General features: G+C 44.1%; 1 protein-coding gene across 2 annotated transcripts in view; it reads left to right on the top strand.

Annotated features, from left to right (window-relative positions):
• The first annotated feature begins 443 nt into the window (after window positions 1-443).
• Window positions 444-18637, top strand: part of BEND4 (BEN domain containing 4) — a 29033-nt gene continuing 10839 nt past the window's right edge. For both annotated transcript variants that reach the window (XM_030492610.1, XM_030492611.1), the window contains exons 1-2: window positions 444-931; window positions 10025-10591. In XM_030492610.1, coding sequence (XP_030348470.1) covers window positions 562-931; window positions 10025-10591 — 937 coding nt within the window. In that variant the 5' untranslated portion in view covers window positions 444-561. The remainder of the gene's footprint in view (window positions 932-10024; window positions 10592-18637) is intronic.

The raw sequence follows: 18637 nt of genomic DNA, 5'->3' as shown, positions 1-18637 counted from the left end.
AATGTCCTCTGTGTCCTAATCAACTCTGACAGGTCCTGGACTCCCAAATGGCATTATTTCTTTCACCCCTAATAACCGGGGAGGCGGCCCCGCGGCTGGCTCCGTGCGGGGACAGGAAGGGACGGGAGGGACGGACACCGGCGGCGCATCCGCAGAGGGGCCACAAAGTTTCTGCGCGGCTCCGCGCTCCGCGGGCCGGGTCGGTACCCCGCGGCACCGCCGGGCCAGGCCCGGCGGATCGGGGAGGGCGCTGGGTTGCTCCGCGGCCGCCCGTTCCCCTCTGCATTGCCCGTCAGCTCACCTGCCCCCGCGGGGGGAGCCGGAGGCGGCAGCGGCCCCGCCAGGACCCGCCTCCCCGCCCCGCTGCCATTAGCACAGATTACCCTAAACACTTGCCGGTCGCCGCCCGTCTCCCTCCAGGCATTGGCGCGGCCGCCTGTCAATCAGGCCGGCGCCCCGCCGCGCCGGGGCTCCGCCGTGCCACAGAGACGAGCCGCGGCGGCGGCAGACGCAGCCCCGGAGCGGGGCCGCGTCGCGCTGGGCCAGGGGAGGCGGTGGAGGATGGCGGAGGAGATGCAGCCGGCGGAGGAGGGGCCCAGCACCCCCAAAATCTACAAGCAGCGGGGCCCCTACAGCGTCCTGAAGACCTTCCCCGGGAAGCGGGCGGCGCTGGCCAAGCGCTACGAGAGACCCACCATGGTGGAGGTGCCCCGCGGGCGCGGAGCGGGGCAGCCCTTCCCGCACACCGCCGAGCCGCTGCCCTACGCGCCGCACGGCCCCTTCCCCAACGGGCCCGCCCGCCCCACCGCCGCCCCCGGCGCTGCCCAGGGACACCCCCGCCCGCCCCCGCCGCCGCCGGCCCCGAGCTCTTCGGGCCGCTACGGCCCCTGCCCGGCGGCAGCGGGGGGCGGCGGCGCGGAGCTGAGCGCAGGTACCCGCAACTCCTCTCCTCCGCCGCGCAACTTCGCGGGGCACTTTGCAGGAGGCGGGAGCGGGATGAGGGCTGCGGGCTCCCCACAACACGCACACACCCACACCCTTCTCCCAGGAGGCTGGAGGCGGGCTCGGGGTCTCCCCCATCGAGGCTGGCGGCGCCGGCGCCTCAGGGCTGGGTGCGGGGGGGACGGGGCGAGCGGCTGGGTCCGCCCGTCGGTGGGGCATCGCTAAAGTTCCGGAGGGCGGGCGGGGCCGCTGCTGGGGCCAGCATCTTCGCCGGGACGGGGAGGGCATCGCGGTCCCGCCGGCACCGTCGGGGCTGAGCCGGCGGCCGCTCGCGACTTGGCGGGGCAAGCGCCCAGCGGGCAGTTCGCACCTGCGGGAGCGGCGCCGCCGCCGCCGGCCGCGGGCGCGGGCAGTCCGGGCCGGGCGCTCCGCTCCGCCGCGGTGGCGGCCGGGGGGGGGGGCAGCTGGCTGCTGGAGGGAGCTGCTGGAGGTGGAGAGAGTCTGATGTTAAAGAGGTGGTGATTTTAATAGGAAGAAAATAGATCGGCTGCTTGCCTGCACTGTTTTCGTAAGATGCAGCGAGGAGCAGGGGATGGGATTACTTTATTATTTTTTTGCTTTAAAGGTGTAAGATACCGAGGTGCTGAATGTATATCTTTCTTCTGGTTATGGCTTGGAGTTAAAAACCACGTAGATCTTGATGTGCAACCTAAATTTGGCATCAGGAAATGGGAAATTGCATCTTTAAGCAGAGTACAATCAAAAATGAATTACAATAAATCCTATATAATTGCATAGGTCATTCTCTTTAATGAGATTTTATTAACCTGACTGTCAAGCTTTTGAGTCAGGCAGATATTTTATCTTCTTCAACTGATAAAAGTGTCAGCTATAAACCACCATATAAATATTCATAAATCTACACATCTGTGGCAGCCTATCAGCATCATTCTTTTGGACATTAAAAGCATTCTAATTACTTTCTGTCTAGCAGAGCTGAAATGCTGCCTGTTATAGTATGTGCTTGGCAGGCATGATTGCTTTTGTTTGCCATCACAAATAGCAGCATCCTATTTTATATACTGATGGTCCAGAATATATTCAGGGTTTGACTGAACAGGATGAATATTATGAAGCACCATCTGGTTTTGATAACATCGGGTATATTAACTCATCTGTTAATTTTTGACACATCATTGATTTATTTATTTAGAAAAATTGGATTCTGTTTTGTTATGTTGCTGTTTGCCTTTGTAACAAATGTGATGACATTTCCTTACTAAACAGGGAGATATTCTAGTTAATAGGATATATGGCTATGTTTTAATGCCTGTTTTCACTCAGAAGCAGCCGTGTACTGGATGAATTTATCATGTCTTGTTACAAATAATTCAAGTGCTTTACCAAAAAGTTTAATACTTGAATAGATTAGCCTGAAAATTCACAGCTCTGATGCACAGTCCTGTGATCTGTGGCAGAACATCATCTTTTCTTTTTTTCTTGAAAATACTTCTTACTTGAAATACCAAAATGGTGGTAGTTTAGTGTTTTTTGTGGCCCACAATCAAAACACTGCTGATAAAGGTGTCACCTACGTTTCTTTACAGAAGCAGATTACACCATGGAAAACATTCAGCTGTCTGGTAGATGATGTATGAGGCTATATCCACAGCGAAGCCCTCTGGGCTTTGAAGAGCAGAAGTTTGGACTTTCTCCTGCGTCTGTAGATTGTACCAACCAGGTGCTAGAGCAGGCTTCAAAGTTTGTCACCGATTCAGTCCTGCACTCAAAACAAAACAAAAAGGTAGTTAAGGAACTGCTGTTTGTGCACTGAAGTCATTTGAAGTCCCTGTCCTATCACCTGCACATCCAGGCTTTAGTTTTACTTTAGGTTCCTAGATGGGTATCAACATACCTTCTCTCATCTAAGCCTGAAGTACCATGCAAAACAGAACATGAGAAAACAAACCAAAAACTTGCTGCAGCGTGCAGAAGTGGGACTTTGTACAAGTTGTTACATGGGGCTGATAAAGCAAGAGGTGAAGTTTAGACCTCCTGAGAATTGTAATCCCTGGGGTGCGGATGCTTTGCTGAGCTATGAACCTCTTCTTCCTGCTTGGTGATGGAGAAACACCAAGTGCCTTGTATTGGAGGAGCTCTAGCAGTGGTAAGCTGAGCTGGGAGCTCTTGAGGGTGAGCTAGTTATGACTTCGGGGCTGTGTGTATGTAAAGTACTGCCATCCAGTCATCTGGAGCCTTGACATCCTCTTAACAAATGTGTGAGCCAATTTGATAGCTCAGGCGGCTTCTGGGGAAGCAGAGCTGCAGTTTTGCCCTGGGGAGTGGGAGCATTTTTGTGTTCTCCAAGCAAGGTTGGTCTGTGCTTTGCCCAGCACCCACAGGGTCTCTGCCCACCTGGCTCCTGGGTTCCCCACAGCAGCAAGAGTACGGGCTGGGCCTTTCCAGAACACCTCTTAGCCAGAGGTTTATCTCCTGATCAGTGGGTGCTGTAGGGAAGGAAGGATCCTTCCCTTTGCAGGTGTCCAGCTGCAGGTCCACTTGGTTGTTCTCCACAAGGCAAGCAGTCACCATCCCTGACTTGCACAGTTTTCCCGCTTGGCTTACCTGTAGCACTTGGTGGGTGCTTACTTGAGTGAAGGGGTGGAGGGCTGTAGATCACAGTTTTGTAGAGACACCTGTTTTGTAAGTTTAGTTTCACAGATTCCCCTCTTTTTGTTGATAGCTCTTTTCTTGTGCAGGCAACAGTGAGCAAGCTGGCTAGTAAAAAGTCCTGGGTTCAGCTGTAACAGTTGTTTTTCCCTTTCTTAGTAGCTGGTGCAGTGCTGTGTTTTTGGCTTTAGTCTGAGAACAGTGCTGATAACACACCGATGTTTTTAGTTGTTGCTAAGTAATGCTTACCCTGATCAAGGACTTCTCAGTCTCTCATGTTCTGCCAGTGAGGAGGGGCATGAGAAGCTGGGAGGAAGCAGAAAAAGGACACGTGACTCAAACTAGCCAAAGGGGTATTCCATACCACAGCATGTCGTGCCCAGTATATCAACTGGGGGGAGTCACCCGAAAGGCCCAGATCGCTGCTCAGGTCGGGCTGGGTGTCGGTCGGCGAGTGGTGAGCAATTGTATTGTGCAGCACTTGTGTTTATTGTTTTCCTTTTCCCCTTTTAGTTTTATATTCTCTCCCCTTGTTATTTCCCTTACCATTATTATTATTGGTGGTAGCAGTAGTGGTTTTGTATTATACCTTAGTTACTGGACTGTTCTTGTCTGAACCCGTGGGATTTACATTCTTTCGATTTTCCTCCCCATCCCTCTGGGAGCAGGGGGGGGAGAAGGAGGGGAGTGAGTGAGTGGCTGTGTGGTTCTGATTTACTGGCTGGGCTTAAACCACAACAACTAGCAACCTCAACTGTTAATGCAGTTGATTCTTAGTCCTCAGGCCTCTTTGGATTCAGAGTACCATGTTTGCTCTTGAGAGTGCACACCTCAAACACAACCACAAGTAAGGATGCTTCCATATTTTTGAAGCTTTTCTTAGTGGTTGGAGGTCTTGCCAAGAATGAATGGTTTCTTCTTCAGTCCCTCTCTGAGAGACCACCCTGGCCTCCAGAGTCGAGAAGAATTGCAGGAAGAGGGATTAGGGGAAGGAGGAAAAGTAGGTGTTCTCCATCCTGGGCCCTGGTGTGGAAAGATCTAGCTCAAGATCACATCTTTTAGGGAAAGATCCTGCATGAGAAATGCCCTCTTACAATGAGAAATGTGGAGCTGTACTGCAATACGAGCCTTCTCTGTCCTCTAGTGAATATGACCACTGCTGCTGCAGCAGCATAAGCCACACAGACAGGTACATTCAAAGCATCAGCAGATACCCATTTTCTTCTGTAAAATGCTTATTGTTTATTAATCTATTCAGATTATTTTCCTGGTATGAAAACAATGTGTATCTCTGGTAGCATGTACATTTCAGTTCACCAAAGAAACTCCTCTCCCTTAGGAAAGCATGATGTAGACCTTACAGCTTTAAAATTAAAGGTGGGCTTTCATGGAAAGTGGAGATAGAAGAGCAGAGCTGTCTTAGAGGTGTCATTTGTGTGCCAACAGCTTGGCATGTTTAACACAACCAATTAATAAAGCTCTATCATTCCCGGACACCAAAAAGTTTTTGAAGTGAACAGAGAAGGTGAAGATCATTATTTTGGCTTTAACAAAGAAGTTGGGAACCCTCATCCGAAATTAGATCCATCAGATCAGTACTGAAATGGCCAAACACTTGTAATCTTCATCCACTGGGCTGATCTTCATGCAAAGTGCCCAAGGAAGCATCACTTAGTCATAGGAGGTGTCAGATGCTCTCGATTTCGTGACCCAAGCATAGACATTTACAGCAATGTTCATGTCTAAAAACATAATGACAAAGTCTGTGCATGGACAAAGCCATTCGAGGGTTACAGAGCTGCTGCCCAGGATGTATATTAATAATAATATAATAATTGAACAAATCAAGAAATACCAATCGTCAGGTGAGAGGACTGAAATACTGCAAGGTGAAGAGCAAGGTGATTGAAATTGCTAAGGTCCTGGACTTTGGAATCTTGCTGAAAGTTACATACTAATGAATACCTTTCCTGCAGAGGAGAATGTATGGTATTCAGACCCACACTATAGTTACAAAGATGACTTTTTAAACCAGCTGCCCAAGATCTCAATGGGAACTATGGAAAAGCCATGACCTGAATCCAGAGGCATTGAGACCCAACACAATACTCTATTAATAAAGCTGTCTGGTCTAAGTATTGAAAAGATTCTCAGGTGTAGGAAAAGCTGATGTTACACCTGCCAGTCTTCCCAGACATCTTTTCTGATGTATCAGTGTAGTTTGTCAGGTTGAGTTTCAGAAGTTTGCTCTTAGTAAAACCATGGCTTTAGTCTGGCAGTTGAATAGCTAAGAAGCCCCACAGTTCAGCATCAATGAAAAAAAGACTTAAAGACAAATGCTATATCTGGGAGTTGGTGCCTGATTTGCCGTATGATAGTACCTTCAGGTTGCTTGCACTCTCAAATAATCTAGGTAGAAATATGCACTTTTAGCAATTTAATCCTGCTCTGTTAGCACTTGATAGGTCTGATCTGGCAAGTCCACTTTCAGGCAAAAGTCTAGTTAAAGTCAATAAAAGTTCTAAGACTAAGTCTAAAAGACTAAAGACTGTGGAGTCTAAGACATTAGAGTTACATGGATGGTGAACATTGTAATAAGGAAAAAGGATATCACAATAAGACTTTAATATGCTATTTACACTGTTTAAATCTGGTGCAGCATTCAGCTGTCCTGTAGCAGTTATTTTTCTCCTTTTTAGTAGCTGGTGCAGTGCTGTGTTTTTGACTTTAGTCTGGGAACAATGCTGATAACACCAATGTTTTTAGTTGTTGCTAAGTAATGTTTACTCTGATCAAGGACTTTTCAGTCTCTTGCTTTGCTAGTGCGGAGGGGCACGGGAAGCTGGGAGGAAGCAGAGACAGGACCCAAACTAGCCAAAGGAGTATTCCATACCACAGCACGTCATGCCCAGTATATGAAGTGGGGGGAGTTACCCGGAAGGCCCAGATCGCTGCTCGGGTCAGGCTGGGTATTGGTCGGTGGGTGGTGAGCAATTGTGTTGTGCAACACTTGTGTTTATTGTTTTCTTTTCCCCTTTAAGTTTTATATTCTCTCCCCTTCTTATTTCCCTTATCATTATTATTATTGGTGGTAGTAGTAGTGGTTTTGTATTATGCCTTAGTTACTGGACTGTTCTTGTCTGAACCCATGGGATTTACATTCTTTCGATTCTCCTCCCCATCCCTCCGGGAGCAGGGGGGAAGAAGAGGAGGACTGAGCGAGCGGACTGCGTGGTTCTGATTTACCAGCTGGGCGTAAGCCATGGCATGCAGTCACTTCGATGGAATCATCCTTTCCTACAAAATACATACATTGCATTAAATCAATTAAGAATCATACATCAGTGATTATTCAGTAGTAATCACATAAAGCCAACTTTTTGTCATTTCTTAGTGATTAGGCATCGTACAGTGCTTGCATTTCTAATTAGAGACAGTCTGTAAAAGCTGCAGTCCCAATTTCTATGATATGTGCTAAACGGGCAGCATTTGTTTCTATTTCTGATCCATCACAAGAAATAACCATAGTTATTCTCATTTGGGGTTGTTTGGACTGGGGTACGGGTACTGTTACTGGTATCAAAGTCGCTTCAAAGGGGTTCCTGCTTCAGCACAGAGCCAAATGTTTGCAAAATGTGTGCTGAGAGCATCCCTCACTATTGCTGCCCAGTGGTACCTACAAAAAAAGCATTTGTGAATCTTTGTGCTAGCATTTCAAAACAGCCCTGTGTTGTCATGACTTTCATTTTTATGTCTTTGAATATGGGTTGATGTTAAGAGAAAAACAATAATTGCTGTTACAGTGTCTTTGTAGTAGATCTGATACTGAACTGAAGATTAAATCAATACTGTCATTTCTGTATAAAATTTCAGTTGCATTTTAAGCCATTATCTCAGTGAATGTGCGTAATGCATTCAATTTTACAACAAAACTAATAATTTCATCTTTGCTGATGTTATTGTGTATTATAGCATTCTTCAAAACTGGTATTTGAAATGTCAGGTTACTTTTTCCAGAATTTTAGGAGAAACCTTAATATTAGAATAACATTTCTTATACGAATCTAATCCCTTTTCAGTTGTTTCATTCATATTTTGTCCTCTTGCAACAAGGGTATGTAAGGAATGAGTAACTGTTTTGTCAACAGGGACCATAATGATTAAAATACAAACAGTAAACACGACTTCAAGTCTGGAATCAGATTATAGGATTAAAATGAATGAAAAACCTGCTCTGTAGTAGGATTGCAAAATTCCAATCAATATCAACATGTAACAATATTAAAGGGAAAATGTGGGGGTAAAGAAAGAAGGCATAGAAAGCACAACTTGAGGTTGTTAGTGATGCTCGAGTTTCTTGATTTTCTTTTGGTTTATCAGTAGGTTCCAGCTAGAAAACTGCAGTGTTAACCAGGGTTCCATTCTTTTATTTTATTATGTCCATTGTGCTGTTTTATTTTGTCCTTGTAAGAGTTAAAAACCTTGCCTAAGCTGGCCTTAGGTTAATGCAGTAAAAGGGAAGGAGGGACAACAGGTATGGAGGATACAGAGCAGCTGACACCTCACCAGCACCCACTTGTAAAGAGGACAGCAGTGCCTGTGCATTCCTGCCCTTTTGAGTTTGTAGTGTGGAAATAGGGCATTGCTTAACATCTTGGATCAAAGATGTGTTGGAGAAATCTGCCCTGGTTCATCTGAGCCCATCTACAAGCGTGTGGTAAGACTCGTCAGCACAGGAGGCTGATAGTGAGGATGCTTTAAGTGGTCTTAGAGTCACCCCAATCTTTCACATGCCGGTGGGCTCTCCCTGCTTGGCCCTGAGCAGCCTCATAGCCCAGCACTGAGCTGTGCTTACTCTGTCCATCTCACCATCGTTGTTCTTATGGTTAAGTCCCTGGGAGATCACATCCTTGGGTTTTGTACTGGGGAGGTCTTCTTGGGCTGAGTTCAAGACTGAAAGCATTTGTATGCAGCTTCAGCCCTGCCCTCTGCAGAGATCTGGAGGATGGTAAAAATGCAAAATAGTGTTGGTTAAAATATTCTTCACGCCAGCTGTACTAACCTCAGTGTGAAGCAGGTTTTCCACCAGAAGGTGTATCTGCTGGATCATGGAGAGGTGCCGTGAGAAGCGCCACCTCTGAAAGGCCTGGTTTCTGAACATTTCAGTTCTTTACATATTATCAGTGTGATGAGGCTATGTTTTCATCTCTAATGATGAAGTTAACATAAATCAAGGTCTGGGGTGCTTAGTCTCATGCATCTGTAGCAGGTTGCCTTTTGAAAAGTAAATGCGTTTGTCACTTTCTAAAAGTCAAGCCTGCCTGAGAAGAGCTCTCCAAAATTGGCAGCGCTTAAACCTACAGGCTTTTTTTTTTTTTTTTTTAAATCTCATGCAAAATGTTAGTTGCATCTTTGCAGACACCTAAAGGAACTCAGCTGTGAATAAGCTAAAAAACTTTAAGTATTTTCATTGGGGAACCTAACAGGTCATATCATAAATGTCGTGGTAATTTTCCATCTGGGTCCAAGAACTGTTACAGCAGCTTGAGCTATTTACATAGACAGTGCAGAAATGAACTGCACAGGTTTAAGTTGTAGCTGCTGTTGCTCCCTGAGACATGACACCTCCTGTCACTAGAGGCAGGGCTGACAAGGTGCAGCATGGCATTCTTATCCTACTCACACAGCCATGCTGCTGCCTCTGGGAACTGCTGCACAGACCCATATAGTTTCCTGATTATGTCCAGAGCAGCTTGAAGAACTCTGTGATACTGGCCTGCCCACAAACTCACAGGAGGTCAGTAGGACAGAAAAAATTCCTCTCCTGTCCAGAGGAGCTCCATGTGGTACATTTGATGCAAAAGAAACAGAAGCAAACTCCATAGAATCGGGGGCAGGTCATGTGAAGTGTCTCAATGTCAAGCAAGTGCCACAAAGATGAAAGGGAATAAAACCAGAGCTTGGAAGCCTTGTTGGAGAGGAGCAGGGCGTAGGACGAAGGTGTAGTGCAAAGTCCTGCAAACATGTACAGGCAGTGCCTGCCAGCAGCTTGAGATAGGCTTCAAGTACTTAGATGAACTTTTAATTGTAGAAAATTGCGTGGAAATTGTATTTTCTTCCCCATTTTCCTGTCTTAATCCCTCCGAAAGAAGATGGCAGTAAGCAGTGACTATCATCACAATGCATTTCTGATTAACAGCAAGGGCGCAAGGGCACTCTCAAAATAGAAGCAAAGTCAGGATTGTTTTAAATCGCAGTGTTGCAGAAGTATTAAAGCGGAAGCCATAATTTTAATGTGTTCAGAAATAAAATGCATGCTACTGTAAACAGTTGTGTACATTCATCTAGCTGCTACTGCCTGGCATAACCGTTTGCGTTAGGTTTCTGTGATTCATCTTTTCTTTTGTTGCAGAGAGTCGAATGATTCTGGATGCCTTTGCGCAACAATGCAGCCGGGTTTTAAGTCTCTTAAATTGTGGTGGAAAACTACTGGACAACAATCACTCTCAGTCCATGATTTCTTGTATAAAGCAGGAAAACCCAAATTATAGTGAAAGACAAGAGCAATGTCAGCTTGGGAAAATGGTCCATAGTCAGACGTCAGACATTTTAGACATAGAGATGCAGTATATGCAAAAGAAACAACAAACCTCAGCCTTTCTGAGAGTTTTTACTGATTCCCTGCAGAACTATTTGCTTTCTGGGAGCTTCCCTTCTCAGAACACCTCATCAGTAAATGATTTTAGCCATTTGGCAGATGTGGATCCACTTTCAACCTCTCCAGTACACACTTTAGGTGGATGGACATCTCCAGCAACATCTGAATCTCATGGTCACCCATCATCTTCTACACTTCCAGAGGAGGAAGAGGAGGAAGAGGAAGAAGGTTACTGCCCTCGGTGTCAAGAGCTAGAGCAGGAGGTAATTTCATTGCAACAAGAAAATGAGGAACTTCGTAGAAAATTGGAGAGCATTCCAGGTAACTAATCCCCTGCCATATAATATTATCAACTGGTGATAAAATTACTTTGGGTTATAGGGGTTTTTTTTAGTTCTGGTTATTTTTAAAGGATGCAGTCATAGTAATCAAACACTGAAATTCGTCTCCAGCCAAAATTCCTACAGCTGTGTCCACTGGAAAATGATCTGCTGGTACTCATCCATATGAATCTTTAGTCCTAGACTAGTGAGCTGGGTTCAGGATGGGATATAATTATAATTCCAAATTCCAAACATCAGGTCACAGTAATTTCAAACATATGCTTTTGTACCTAATTATCTATCTTGTTCTTTCAGTGACATTGCATTTTATAATCCTAATTCCCTTTTGGGGCTCCTTATATTTGGTTGATAAAGAAACTGTTCAAAGTTATATCCGTACTTTTAACTTAAATACATTTGTCTTTTACCTTGAACAGTATCTTTTAAATTTCTGTTAGCTCAGTGAGAAGCATAAGTTCAGCTCCTCCTGTTCATCTTTGAATAAACCTTAAAAAAGTCTTGGCAACAACTTCTCCAGTTCATCAATACCTAGCAGCTGCTGGGAGAGAGAAAGCAGGCAGAAAACCCCTGTCTAATAGAAACCCCCCTCTGTGAAAAACTTCTCTTGCCCCTTAAAACTTCTCACTGTTAAGGTGCTTTGAGATACTTGAAAAGTGATATTAGATATAAACAAAGTATCTTGGCCCCATAACCTCTAAACTGTAAGTACAGACAGAAATACACCTCAAATAATACTAAAAGCAAGTTGAAATTTAGTAAAGAGGATAAGTATACAGTGCATTCTGATGTGTATAAACACTAGGAAAGCCAAAATCTAGAATACTTCCCCCACCCTTCCTAAAATCTGGAGTCACTGTAACTTGGGCTCTCTCAGTGGATTCAGTAGTGGTTCTTACATCATGTGGAAACACTGTGACAAAGGAAATCATGTGGATTTAACTCCTGTTGAGTCCTAGCTTCAGGTGTGTAAGACCAAAAATTATAATTAGGGTCTATAATCAGGCCTACAGCTTTCATTTAATCACCTATATTGAACCCAGAAATCTTTTTGGCTTTTGCTAAAGCATAACTTAAAATTGACTCAAGTAGTATCTCAGAAGGCCTCCAGTCCTGAGTTGGAGACTCTTGATGAGTAGAGTCTCCAACTCTGTACCCTGACAGTTATTAACTCCAGTGGTTAATTACACTGGTGAAAATGTGTGCCTTATTCTCTGCCTGACTATGTGAAATCAGCTTTTAGCCATTGACTTTCATGCTTTGCTCCACTAAATAAAGTGCTGTATAGGAGTTGGTACTTTTTCTGGTTAAAGGTATTTACAGATTGAAAGCTGACTTAATTTCCATCTTCGATAAACTAAGCAAACAGAGCTGTTTAAAACTCCTCAAGTTAATTCAGTCCTTCTTTGCAGTTCTTTTCTCCCCTGGTGCTCATTTCTTTAAAAATTGTGCACTGGAATACATGCAATATGTGTCTATCTGCCTGAGCAAAGGTGAATAGTTTCTTTGTTCCCCCCCATGGTTGCCCTGGTCATTTGGCTATTGGTTGTGCAGCTGAGCTTCTCCTTCTGTGCACATTTCTTCCTAGTCATACATACTTTGTATTTGGCTGTGTTCGTGTATGAAGTGGTCCGGATTGCTTTGGCTGCCCTGTTTGCCCAGTGTTTGCTGGTTCACCAATTTCTGTATCATCCATTTTTTTTTTTTTTTTTTAATAGGTTTTAAATTAATATCATGATCTTGGTTAGAAATGCTGAACGGTATTGAGGCTGCTACCAATCCCTGTCAAGCTTTGCTAGAAACGTACCCAGTCATGATGGTTGTCCCAATGACAAATACTTGAGATGTCAGTAGCACGTTCTTAATCCGTGTATGCTATAGTCTACTGATGTTGTGTGTTGCTGCTTTTGCAATCAGATAACTCATGGTAGTAAGTTAAATGCCCTTCCGGAGTCTAGATATATTACATCTGTTCAGCCCAACTTTTTCATGTGAACCTATAATCTGATCAAAGAATGACAATCTGGTTAGTCTGACAAGATCCACTTTCCATAAGACCATTTTGACTGGCATTAATTATACTCATATTCTTTAGTTCTTAGTCAATTGAATCCCCTTGCAATTACCTGTATTTTGCTAGGATTAATGCTGAGTTAAGCAGCCAGTGTTTACCTGGGTCATCACAGTTACCCTTCATCTTCCTTTAAAAGAGAGATGAACACCACCACCCCACCCCCCAGGAGTAATGAAACACCCTGTTAACAGTGTATCAAGGGAAGCAGACAGCATAAAATAAATGTGCAAGGACATATAACTTCATCAGTCAACATAAAATCGTCATCTGCTGCTGTCTGGGCAACGTATACAGATAGGTCTAAAGTGACCCGAGTGTTTGGGAAAGCGTTAAGAGCCACAGAAAGGACCCTCAGATTTTGCCACATAGAAGGACAGAGGTCTGAGGTCCAAAGGCAGTCCCACGGCCTCCCTGAGCAAGGTTAGTCAAAAATCAACTAAAGGTGATGTCTCATTATTTTTGTCTCCAGTGCTGATTTTGCTCCATGAGCTTCTGCTACCAGAAAAGCCACCCAGAAATTTTCCTGTGATTTGAAACTGTGGAGGCAGCTAGATGACCCTGGAGCCTACCATACTATCCCATCAAGCTGCTGAAAGAGCGCATTTGTTTGACATAGTGGTTTTCCTTCTCCTCCTTGAGGAAGCTGGGCTGGAGCTGCTCAGTGAGGCTGGCAGGGAGGCGTGCAGCCTGCCCTCCCCGCAGGTACTGAGGTTCTCACCAGCAGCCCTGTCAACAGAAGATAAAAGCCTCAACCCCTCCCTTCTGCTCTATAACCGCCTATGAATCATTTTATCCTCTTCCTGAAATACTTTGCATTTCTTTTTTTTTACTTTCCATATGCAAAAGCCCTTTTAAAATCCATGAGAGTTTGCAATCTAAAAATAGTTGCCACTGTACATCTCTGCCTCTAGCTCTGCAAAGGACCATTTGCATGGCTCACAAAGAGACTACCGGGAAGAAGAGTTTTCTCAGCAGATGTAAAGGCAATGACTTTTTTATTTTTTTCACTAATATTACAGAAGACATATCATCCTGTAGCTTTTGGACACAGAAAATAAGATTTTTCAGTTTTCAGAACTCTGCCCTGTTGCTGTAGAAGCCTTCCAGTCTTTAGGATCTTTTTGCCCATAGTGTAGCATCACTCTTTGGCAGATCACTGGAGAAAAACTATTGTATGGATGAAATACTGCATGTTTCGGTTGTTTGGTTGGGGTTTTTACTCAAAAAATACCCAGCTGATTTGTCTGAAACAACACTTAAATTTGTGTGAAATCTGAATTGTTTCAGCTATGGAATAAATGAAGAAACATTCATATTTCAGTGCTTTGGGTTTGGAGCAATGCAATTTCTTGCAGTCTATGCAGTTTTGCCTATTCTTGGGTTTTTTAGGCAAAAACATTAAGCAAACATTTTCAGATTTCAGTTCAACTGAAAAGAGAAACATTTTCATTCAGTGTGTTATTTTGTCTTGTTTTGAAAAATTATTAAAGATTAGATAATTCCTGGCAGGAGATTGGCAAACTTGTCATTGGCTCTTCAAGGTTTTGAGACTATCAAGAACAGAGCAAGTAATCCATCTATACTAGGAGAAAAGTGTCTCTTTCCTCTGTATAAAATTACTGGGGCTGTGATACTTCCCTAATAGCAAAATTAAAGACCTATTTGTGAAACTGCTTGTAATACCTGGATTTAGACCATCTAATATATATTAAGCAGTTCTCCTTTGCTATTGTCAGCATGATTTTCTTACAGTTTTCTGGCCAAAAAGGGAGAAAATGTTTCCAGGTGGTTAAAGCAAAGGCCAGAGTCATGAGTGAGGATTTGCCTTTTGGTGCGCCCAGCTTTGCTGCATGATTTTGGACGAACCACCCTGTATGTAGTGAAAAGATATAAATAAGTAAGGTGAAGCAGAGTGTGATAAATACAGTAATTATTCTGGCCTTGTTAGCCTGGCAGCAAAAACTACTCCAGCAAACAGCAGAAGGATGGGGGTAGAAAACCCCCTCAAATATAGAGAAGTGATCACTGATAAAGATGGCATTCATGGTGGCTGGAGGTAGCCAAAGCAAAGCAGGATTTGCAGGTCGAGTTAATATCAATGTAATTGAAAAAGTCAGACAAGTTTTCCAGGAGGTTTTGTGTGCCCAAGGCTTGACTCTCCTGACTATATTGGATGATCTAATAAAAGATATTACTTTTCCCTACAAATCCTGTCTCCTTTATACTTTTAGAGCATTGCATTTCCAAAGAGCCTACCACAGCCGCAGCATAGATAAAGCATCCATCAAGGGTTATGATGAACACTTTTTCATGTCCTTCTCTTTTTTTCCCTTGATGTTCACATTTAACCACTTCTTTGGTTTCCCTTGATGTTCTGGATGTTGTGGTCTGATCTCTGGCCTTGTTCTGCTGTTCAGCTTCAAAGCGAGAAGTTACTTCAGGAAGAGAAAGCCTCGAGCATGGTCACCCAGTGTTTGGCACGAGAACCCCTTTGAATTTGCAGCATTGCTTTACTTGCAGCTTAGGGGTGCCAGCTTAGTTTGCTAAACCAGCCTAACTACAAAAACTTACTGGAACGTGTAACTGCAGCAGACCAGAGCTTTATTAATCTGTTTTCTCCATGCTTCTGGGTAAAAACCCGTGAGAATTTTTGGGGTCAGGTTTCCTAGCCTACTCTGGGGAGCAAGAGCTGGTGGGAGTTCTGTGGGGAGCTGTGGTTCAGCATGGTGAGGCTGAACTCCTCGGTCGCAACGTTGGTTTGTGTTTTTCAGGTCAGCATTTGTCATTCTAGTGACACAAAGTCCTGTCCCCGCTCGCCGGGGGCTCCTTGGTTTCCCTGTTAGTTACCAGCAGTTTCTACTGACTAGAGAGGTTTACAGGAGAGGTCCCTGTCCTGAAGACTTCACGGCTGAAAGGGAGGACAAGAAAAGGTACCTTCTATTAAGCAGAAGGAAAATGAGGGAGCACAGACAAAAATAAAAGCCACAGGAGAATGTGGCAGCATCGTTTAAATGAGAGATGCAAAGCTACCTTGTTTTATCTGTTCTGTTGTTTAGGCAGAGGTGCACATTCCAGGGGCATATGGAAGAGGCACATTCTTTCTTCTTTGTGGAATAAATATTTTTGCAAAAGAAAATTAAAAGAAATACAATGGCTTTTCAGATGCAGATTAACAGAAGTTAAATGGCTTTCCACTCCACCTGGAAAACACAACGGAGAGGGATTTTAAAAGTATCAGGATATTTGCTATCATTTTTTCTCCCTTTCCTGTTTTTGGCAGGCATGTAGGTCAGTTTAGCCAATCTTTAACACCCTTCTGTGTGTAATGTTGATTCTTCTGATTTCTGCTGGCTGCTTTCACTAGCAATGGGTGCTAGTTTTGTTATCGTCCAGTTACAAACATCCAGATTTGTAGGGTCTTGGGTACCCTACAAATCCTCTTTACTAATCCCCATCTCTCTTTACCTCTCACTCTTTTTCCAGCTCACTGCACCCCAACTTGTTTTCACAGCCCATCCATGCAGCTTTCACTGGCTTTCAGCTGACTATTGAAATAAATGAGCGTATGAGCTAAAATAATCCAAGCCATGTTATACTGTACACTTGTCCAAATCTCAGGCAGAAAAGGCATCTCCATTAATGTTATAAGAAATTCACACTGCCATGTAGTCGTCAGCAGGTTCCCTATCATTTGTTACATCATTTTGACAGTTGAGCATCAATTTAGAAATGCCCTGCAATGAACTGAGAGTGAAGCATTGCTCAAGGTCAAGTGAAGGAGGAGGTATTGCAATGCTGAGCCAGTCTTAACTAACAGCTGCCAGTCTGAGCAGGGTGGATGTAGATTTACACCCTTCCCAATTCCCCTCCTCGCTGGCTATTCAGAAGTGAATGGTCTTGAGTGCTAAGGGATTCATAGTCTGCTGTGCACACCACCAGCAGGAATACTAGCCAGTGTCAGCTACAGAGCACAAAAGCTTATTAATGAACAGAATAACCAGATTTCTTACTGTCTGCTTAAGGGACTGAGGCCACTGAGAGGCGACACACAGCCGAGCTGGGGGTGAGCCATCCCTTCTCGCTAGGGCTGCCTGATACCATGGGAGAGGTGGGAGATATACCTTATTTACATTGGAGATAGACCTTATTTACAGCAAACCCAAGTATCTCCTCATAGTGCTGTGCTTTGGCAATATAAACAGCCTGGAGTGTGTGACAGTGGAGACCACATTTTGGAGAGGATAAATGAGAACCCTTATTTTGACAGATACCAGTACTAGTGATGGCAGCCCAATAGCATCTATAATGAGCAAAACCACAGTCCAAACCAATAATAGAGATGTTCTTGATGCTTCATAAAAAGTTGGAGATAACTATTGTAGCCAAAGGTTTAAAAAAAAGGAAAAGAAAGAGTGGGTATAATTGGGAAATAAATATTAAAAGCATGTTGTTGAAGGCCCCAAAAGACTACCTAGGAGAAAAAGGTTCATGGTGGTTACAAAATCAACGAGCTTAGAAGGAAAGCAAAGGAACAGTTAGAAACAGAACAAATGGAATAGAGGGGAAGTTGTTGAAGTAAAAAGCAGAGGTTAGGATCTTAGGAAAATTAAAATCAAACCTGGAGCATTCTGTTGAGAAGGTATTCTTTCCCTGGCAGATGAATGGAAAAATATGCTGTCCTAGTAACAGTATTGGACCATTATCAAATGGAAATAGTAGGATTTGACAAAAATATGGAACTGTTCATTGAGTATTTCTGTTCTTGTGAAGAGTTAAATGGTGCAGTCACACCAATATGATGATGATGGTAAGCACATAGAAATATTTTCTGCTGTAACTCCAGGTTTTAGCGCACATAGAACAGTGGCTTCGGGTGGGACTGCAACCTCAGCTGTCTGCCGCAACTCCCTCCCAGTGTCAGGACAACTAAGGGGCTTGGTAGTCAGTGCCAGAATTGCTGGCCTGTTTCAGAAAGGATAAAGCCATGCCGATTCCAGCCCAGGTTGTAAGACAGAGTGGGTTTACCACTGATGCTGTCTGGTGCAAAAAAAATTTAGCCTGGGGAGTTGCTGTGCTATGTGGCAGGTCAGACTGAGAGACCACAGCCCAGCTTTTGTCAGTGGCACAGTCGGTGGCCACCAAGTTGTTCAACTGTTTATTAGAAATTAGAATACTCCACAGAGAGAGCTGTGACAAGCTATGCCGAAGAAGCATTTGTTACAACATACAGATGCCTAGAGTTACAAGTCTTAAAACTTGGATCAATGAACAACAAAGACCTGCCACGTCTTACACATGTCATGCTTAACATCTTAGCAAGACCAACATTCCCCCTCCCACTAAGGCTCCTTCCTAATGGGCAGGAGAATTACTGCCTCCCTGCAGGCTTTCTACTAAATCAGAACAAGCAAGTGTTATTTTGACATTAGCATCTTTCCTGTTGGTTACGATAGGCACAGATCCTTGTTGGTAACGCCGGTGATAGTGGATATGTGCATAAGCATGCAGAGTTTCAGCTCTCAGGGTTATGATCTTGTTAACTCTCTAGAGAAAAAGCCAAATTCTTCTTTTTTGCCACACCTTCTTACAAATATCCAGTGCGCTATAACATTACCTGTGGTTATTTTTCTCCTTTATTCCACATAAGAACTTGTATTGAATTTTTTTGATTGCTGCTATATGCTAAATACACAGCTCTCATTATAGGAAGGCCGCAGAACATGTTGGTGGGGCTTGACTGCCCTTCCAACTTTTTCAGAATTGAAACATTTTCCAAAACCATCCAATGACATTTAAAAGTGTTTTTTTCCTACCAAAAAATAAATGCATCCAGGCTTTCCTGCCTCTATGGCAGTGTCACTGTGTAGCAGCTCTGGTCTAGCAATAAGGAGTGAAGTCACTGGAGAAATAAAGCAGGTACAAGTCACTTGAAATGCTAACTTTAGCTTAACA

Source organism: Strigops habroptila, chromosome 7 (assembly GCF_004027225.2).
Source record: "Strigops habroptila isolate Jane chromosome 7, bStrHab1.2.pri, whole genome shotgun sequence".
Taxonomy (NCBI): Eukaryota; Metazoa; Chordata; class Aves; order Psittaciformes; family Psittacidae; genus Strigops; species Strigops habroptila.
This window is presented reverse-complemented; position numbering and strand designations above follow the sequence as displayed.